Genomic DNA, 7,840 nt, shown 5'->3' on the forward strand with positions numbered 1-7,840 from the left:
TAGGCCTCAAAGGGCCACTTCTGACACCATGTAACCAGCCGGAGGGACGACGCTTACAGCAGCATGGTCAGTGCAAGAATGAACACCTGTTTATTGAAGGCACAGCTTTTATAGGCACGAGCAAGAGCGCTGTACCTACTGCGCATTACTGTTGCGCATCGGCGCGATGCAATCACTGATGCGCGGCACTGATACGAATACGACACGTGTCCGTTACAACGACGACTACCTTTTCAAAGTAGAGATCATGGTCTTCTAACGCACACACAGTGAAAGCCGTGACGTTATCAGAACCAGCGATCTGGTGTCTGGACCAATACACGCTTGGTAGCTCGCATCTTTGAACACACAATTCACATGCAAGAGCCTGCTGATCTGGAACACTCCCTTCATCATTTGCGGTCTCTGCACCTTGGGAAGAGGCACCCATTTCGCAATGTTGGAGCTTCGAGGGGAGGCCGCAAGTCGACGTTTTCGATTGCCTCTTCTGAGGGGCTTTCTTGGAAAGGTACGACGGAGCATTTGGGTAAATCGTTGGAACAGCGTCGCTTGTAAGCACGGGTCGATCGCGGGGAATCTTGACTGTTGCTCCGTTGATCACGTGCGTGAAGTGCCGGACAATATACTGTTCATCAAAGTGAAGTTCACAGAGGGCTGAGTTCTCGTCGAGAGCTTTATCAGCCCGGGGCACGGCTCGTCGCCATGCTTCAAAGCGTTCGGGGTCCTTTGGCACAGAAAACAAAGTGACACGCTCACCCGACTTCCTTTCAATCAAGACGACAGCTAGGTGTCCATATCGGCACAAAGCTGTGGAGCGACGCTCGAAGATTCGGTCGACCTCTCGACTTTTTTTTGATGCTCCTCACGGCGGAAATGATGAAGACCGTGTGCGGAAACACTAATAAGTATGCATGGATGATGATTGTGAACAAGCAAACATACGCTCGGCGTGACGGCTCATGGGAAGACGTGAGTCTGTTGGAGATGCTGATGTTCATATATACATTGGAATTGTGGACCTGCCACGACTATTTCTCTATGAAATACCAGAATAATAAATTCTGGCCCTCTGACAATAAAAATAATTTCTCAAAATTGTTTTTTCTTTTTTTTGTTTTGTTTTTGCTCGTAACGGACCCGGATGATTCAGTGGCGGCAGCATCTATTGGCAAGACTTGGAAAGTGTCCTGGCTTTTGAACCACATCGATAAAGCTTATTTTATCTAACCTGATGTTTTAGAGCTTGCCTAAAATGTCAGATTTTATCAGCTGGCTTTCAGGGAGCAGCTCATCCAAGAAATCTTCGGGTATGATGAGGGAAAAGAAGTCCACGCCCCCAATCCTCCCATAGAATTCATTCAACACCAACCGAAAAAAATGAAAAAATGAAGAAACTGCAAGGTCGGCTATCAGAGAACAAGGGAGGAACAAAGGTAAAACCTTCTGTGAAGTACCTGCCAGTCTACCTCTGCTTCACATCTTCACCCCTGATTGCTCTTCACAGTGGCACCACAGTCAAGACCCCTGACTTGACAGGCCATTGAAAGTGCAGTAATTTTTTCTCATAGCTCAGACTGTGAATAATGACAGCTACAAACATGTGCAACAGTTTGTATATTCCAGTTTTCCTCTAATCAAGTTCTGGCTTAGTGCAGCCGGTAATTTTTGTTTTTGCTATATACTTTTTCATGTTTTTGGCATATTTGATAAATAAATGTTCATGTACTTTTGCACACACAGCTTTTCTGTTTGTTTCATTCAGAAGGCTAACTAATAAGCTACAATTTCATGCATTGCAATATGTGCTGGGTGCGTTAGTTCTTGTGAAAAAAATTTTTCTTTCAGTACACTCCGAATCGTCCATTTTTCCGCGGTAGCGAAAGAGTTTGAATGGAAGTTGGAAACAGACAAACCTGCCACTCGGTCAAAGCTGGCCAACCAGTCTTCGACGCCCTCGAACCTGTCCCCGTGGAACGGTGGCGGTGACCGAGGTGCGTGAAGGACGAATGGCTGGGCATTCCCGGAATGCTGAGTTATCTGGCTAGCCACGGTGGATGTCATGGCTCTTACCGCTCTTACCGGCGCTGTCAGTTGACCGAACTCCGGTTGTAGGCCTCGCAGACGGCGGCTCGCTTTGTGTCCATGCGTGGAGAACAGGCGTCGAGAGTGTCCTCGCTGTCCGAGTACATGGGCCGCTACCCAGCACCTCCACCAAATATGTCACTGACAAAGAGTTGAAGAGCACAGCCCAGGTTTTATAAGACAAGATCGGCGTTCCATAGAGTAATATAGAAGCAAAGAGCGGACACTCCCGTAGGCCCCAGCGGCCGACTTTTGTGCACAGCGCACCTAGCGGACCCGGGGAAACGCACTGGCCTCAGAGATGATAGGTGAGAACAGGAATCTTGGAGGCTCTACTTCCATTTTCGGTTTCGTTCTCGCATGCATAGCGTCGGTTCGTGCAGGTTTGCCCAGGTGTCAAGTGCACGGAACTTTGCATTGCTATTACATGCTATTACCCTACCGCTTGGAGTCACGCAAAAGAACGTAAATTCAACGACACAATCACAAAAGATGATCTTGACTGCGGTGTGTTTTTATTATGCAAAACATGCTTTAAAAACATACTTGAGAAAACTTATTGGCATTGCTCATGCAGGATGGCATAACCAAGCCATATTTTACAGTTCATGAAAAGAGGCGAGCGCACGCACGCACGCACGCACGCACGCACGCACACACACACACACACACACACACACACACACACACACACACACACACACACACACACACACACATACATACATATATATATATATATATATATATATATATATATCTGCCAAAATGTTCAGTTATGACCATTACGAAAAGTGCGGAACACCAATTTGATATATTAATCTACAAGTTTTCACGGGCTTAAAGGAATAGACACACCGTTCTTTGATCTGTGAATTATAACTTGTAATGATGCTTATCAGAATGTTACACATGGATGAGCAGGAGACATTTTTTTTCATTTAATTACCTTCAAGGCCAGCAAGCAAAAAAGCAGGTAGGCATAAGTAACTATTCCGAACAAATGCAGAAGAAAACCGACATTCGAGGCAAAGATATAATACAAAGAGCACGCATTACAAAATTTTCCTGCTGTAAAAAATGAAACGAAGCCATCGCAGGCAACACCCTCATGAGGTTATGTCATGTAATTAGCAGGTTATTTAAAGCAACTGCTTTGAATTCAGCCTTATCAGCTTTACCAACGACAGTGGGGAAGAAGATTTACATAAGACAGCTAAATAATTCAATACCGATTATCTTCTCTCCCCTGTTTTGTATTGAACAGCCGAGCGAGGACTACAACATCAAAGTTCAGCGTACGTCACGTGAAGAACGCAAAACACAGGAAGAGAATCGCTACTCAGTCGTTAATTACTGCAACGCTAAGTGAGCATTCATTGGCAGAAATCAAAGGAAGGGAAAAAGCAGCAGTTATATCCCAGTTTTTTCAATCGACTACATACCCCTAAACTGAGTTTTGACATTAGTCACTGGTGAACTGTGAAACGAGGTGAAGTGAGGAAAAATATGCCATTCTAAATTATTTTGTGGGTGTGGTTAAAATAGCATGAAAAACCATCCATAGTAACAATTTATGTATCATTTTACAAGAAGGAGCTTCAAAGGAAATATAGTGTCTGCACTTTTATTTCAGGGTGAAATGGTGCCCGGAAATGATGCACAGTGGACATTATGGATAGCGAACGCAACAATTCTGTATTGTACCTGGCAAATATAACTGGTCCTCAGATAGAAAAATAACCTACTTGAGCCTCGTACCGCATCTGAATTTAAAAATAAGACGGACTATTTGCTGGAGCATTTCAATCCTGTCAGATAGGACAGACAAGATGGCAAACAATTAACTAGGATTGAAATAAGCTTTCACTAATGTAAAAAAACCTGTGTAACTGTGCTCTTTCAAAAGATTTTCCTATTTGAACAGTTATGCCTTAAACCTCTCAGGCTTTAAAGCAGAAACAAAGGACAGAAATCGAACTTGGTTCAAGCTGCAATCAACAAAACGGGTATATGCCAGCACAACAGTATGTGACAGTATGTGTTTACATCTTTGAAAAATGTTCCCTGCGAAGTGCCAAACAGAACTGGAAATGTATGCCAGACAGTTTGCCATATCGAACCGAGGAAACATTGCGCTGGTGTGAGACGCTTTAAAGGGTCAGTCTACTGAATTTTATCGACCATATTTTCTTTGCGGCAACCGATAGCTACTTACTCAAATTACCGTTTAGCCAGCTGTTGTGCCAAGGAGTGAGGTAGAACATTTTAAAATAGAATTTATTAATTTGGGAACACATCTGTATGAGATGGTAGTCTCATCTGGCAACCATCTGGATTTCCGCCGCGCGGCGACAAACATGGCGGCGCCCGTCCAAACCGGACCTCTCGGTTGAGTGGCCCGACCACAGCCGCGTCCGTGAAGCGCGGCGTACGGAAAGGGCAGAGGGCGCTGCGAGCGACCTGGCTTGGTCGGCTTGCTGTCGCCTGCTTGCGGCGTTGCGTATCGCCGCACGCTTTGGTGGTACTCCGGCGGCTAGTAACGCTGTTCATACAGTACGGACACAGATTTGCATGATCATCCTTTAAATAACAGACTGCTTGTGAGCGAATACAGTTTAAGTAACGAAATACTGCCGAGGGAATTGCTTGCTCGGAGCGTTTGCTGCTGTGACGGATTACGCGCTTCGCAATCGCTGCTCTGAACTGGTTTCGACCGCGGCGATCACCTAGACAAGTCTGCATCAATGCCGGCGTCATGTTGCAAATGCAAGTTTTTATTTGCTTTGTGTAAGCTGTGGAAACTCGAGCAAGAACAAGCGTTCCGTCGAACCTAGCAGCCGACACGACGGTCGCATTAACAGTTTCGGCACACTGTATGGCCAGTTTCATTCCAATGCACTTTAAACCTGGTGCCGAGTGGGATGTACACGCGCAGTCGCGGCACATGCGAGTCCGACCCCACAAAACCTTGAAAAATATTCTGTCACCTACCTCTACACTTTTTCGAAGACACAATGAGAAGTTCGCATTTATCGCTTAAATGGATATGGTCATGTAATTGAAAACAATAAATGCAATTACAAAACTTTATTTAATGACTATTTAATGACCATGCACTTTTTGCTGTATAAACTTCCCTGCTTGACATCTGTTTTTTGCAGGAGTGATTTTGTAAGATCCTCTGTCAAAATTGTTGACGCACAAATGACACCAGAACATGTAATTAAACTTGAGGCATGAAGGAGGGCTTCTTCCGCTTCAAGCACAGTTTTTACAGTTCCTTCGGAAACCTGTTTCCCTCCGAGAAATGCCTTGAAGGAGACATCCTGCTTTAGACTGAGGCTGAAAAGAACCGCTCTGTCCGAGCGCACTGTTCCAGTGCACGCCTTCAGGTGTGTGAGCGGATATACGGCGCCTTCGAAGTTTTCGAAATGGTGTAATGACCACTTGGCTGACGGAGTCTTAAGATGATTCAAATTCTCCGCATCAATGCTTGGCGAGCCGCAATCTTTGCTTTCTAGTTCATCTTGTAAAGCTGTTGTCGAGCATGGGCTCTCTTCCCTCCTTTTTTTTCGCCTTGCACCCCGCAGCTTTGTAGACGCTTCCCTTTTGCGAGGCGCACGTTCGACCGGGGCCGCCTTGCTTAGGTATTCAGGGGCATTTGGCAGTATTGTAGGCACTGCATCACTTGCGAGCGCCGGCACTCCACGCGGAATCCTAACTTCTTTCCCGCCCACAATGTGCACGTATTCACGGAGAATATAGCGGTCCTCGAAATGCAGTTCACATACATCACATTTGCTATCCAACGGCTTGTCGGCGCGATGTAGATTCTTTTCCCGCAGCTTCTTACGGGCTTCGTCCTTTGGCACGCTGAACAAGGAGAGTTTCCGAGTGGCTTCCACACCTGCGTAACCGATTCGACAGCCAGGCACGTAGCAGTGCCGATGCCGGTCCTTCGGCATATTAAACACTTCACAATCTCAGCCACGCGGTGAAGAATTTCATTGCAAAACACAACAAGCAACGCTTCGCACTCATGCCACCACAGCACATCTCTCCGAGAGGGACCCGGCGCCGCCGGCACTTCCCAATCCACCTCGACCGCAGCGCCCCCGCATAGCTTTCCGCACGCGGAGCGTCATTCGAAAGCACGCGCGTCGGCGGGGGTCGCGGCACTCAACCTATTCTAGTTCACTCTACTCTCGCTTCGGACTGAATTCTCATTGTTGCTGCCTTTTTTCAGTGCGTTCACTGGCCATAAATGTGGCGCCTGTCTTTCGCTTCGTTTCATCTCGCCTATAAGAAAGCATATAAGGGATAAATTTGCTTTATCTTAATAATTAGAGTGACGATTCTGCCGCTCCTAGGCTTAAGTGGAGAGTCGGTTTGTTTACAGCAATGGTTCCCGTGCTAACGACCAGATGGCGCCACTATAGGCTGAGTTTATTTTTGCGTCTCTGCTAGCATACGCTGAACTAAAAGTGGGAATGTGCCTGCGTTTTGCATACGTGTAACTATAAATATTCATGTGATTTACAGAAAAAGCGAGCGGTACGCCTTCTACAGTTTACTAGAACAAAACGTGCGTTTCTCTGACATTGGGGCACACAAATGGTACGTAGTATAATGCCACGTATCTGTTCGTTCACGCTCAAGGCTGCAGGAAAGGGCGGTTATCATTTTGTTGGTGACGCGAGAAGCGACCAGTCTAATCTCGACTGATCGCAGCCATGAAAGGCTGCAACTAGGTTTTTCCAGATTACTGTAGATGATCTTGTCCTGCTATCTGGAAATTTCCTTGCCGGCTTTAAATTGAGCGATGCCGCGAGCAGCGGGCATTCGTAGATCGACGATTGACGAGCACGCTTGTTGCTTACGCCGCCACCGAGTGATTCAGTTATTTTGCGGGCGCAAGTCAGCCCAAATAAAGAGCTTCGTTTGCAAGTATTTCTGGTGTCTTCCTGACCGCTGGACTGCCGTCGCTACAACGTGACAATATTCACTTATGAAGGAACCAGCGCACAAAACACAACGGACAAGAAAAAGGTGGTACACGACGGACAGGAGCGCTGCGCTCCTGTCCGTCGTGTACCACCTTTTTCTTGTCCGTTGTGTTTTGTGCGCTGGTTCCTTCAGAAGTATGTATTACCAACTAGCCCAACAACAAGTGTTGCTCAAATATTCACTTATGCTTCTACAAAAAAAGACTACCACTTTCTTGAACAAAATGAACGTTTGGGGTCGCCACCATGCTTTTTACGCGACTTTTAACGCCGAAATGAAATATAAATTCCTGCCTAAACCGGGCGCAGACCCCTCGTTATTGATGTTATAGTGTTCCAACTACCAGAATATGTCATTATTTATACACTCATCTCGGTGAGTAGACTGACCCTTTAAACACTGGACAGAAAGGAGGACTATCTCCTGGAACGTTTTGAAGGCTCTGTCGGGTGGGACAGTCGAATCGCCATACAATTTACCAAGAGCATAAGTGGCTTTGAGTAACACAAATTGCTTGCGCTCTTTCAAGAGATGCCTCAAATAAAGAATTAGGCCTTAAACTTGTCAAGCTGGAAACCAGAAACAGAGATCTGAAATCGAACTTTGTCCAGGTTGCGATTAACGAAACGAGTATGCCAGCACAAGCGTATACGACAGTACATCTTTAAAAATTGTTCTCTGCACACCATTGATTCCAGGCAGTTTGTTATACAGGGCTAAGCAAACATTACGCTTGTGGGAGATGCTT

General features: G+C 46.0%; 1 protein-coding gene across 1 annotated transcript; it reads right to left on the reverse strand.

Annotated features, from left to right (window-relative positions):
* Nucleotides 1-5,183: 5,183 nt before the first annotated feature.
* Nucleotides 5,184-6,127, reverse strand: LOC149361024 (uncharacterized). The gene has a single exon (XM_089567976.1). The coding sequence runs from the start codon at nt 6,048-6,050 to the stop codon at nt 5,184-5,186; it is 867 nt and encodes a 288-aa protein (XP_089424102.1). The 5' UTR covers nt 6,051-6,127.
* Nucleotides 6,128-7,840: the final 1,713 nt, after the last annotated feature.

This window comes from Amblyomma mixtum, chromosome 2 (assembly GCF_055824585.1).
Source record: "Amblyomma mixtum isolate Tamu chromosome 2, ASM5582458v1, whole genome shotgun sequence".
In the NCBI taxonomy this organism is placed as follows: domain Eukaryota; kingdom Metazoa; phylum Arthropoda; class Arachnida; order Ixodida; family Ixodidae; genus Amblyomma; species Amblyomma mixtum.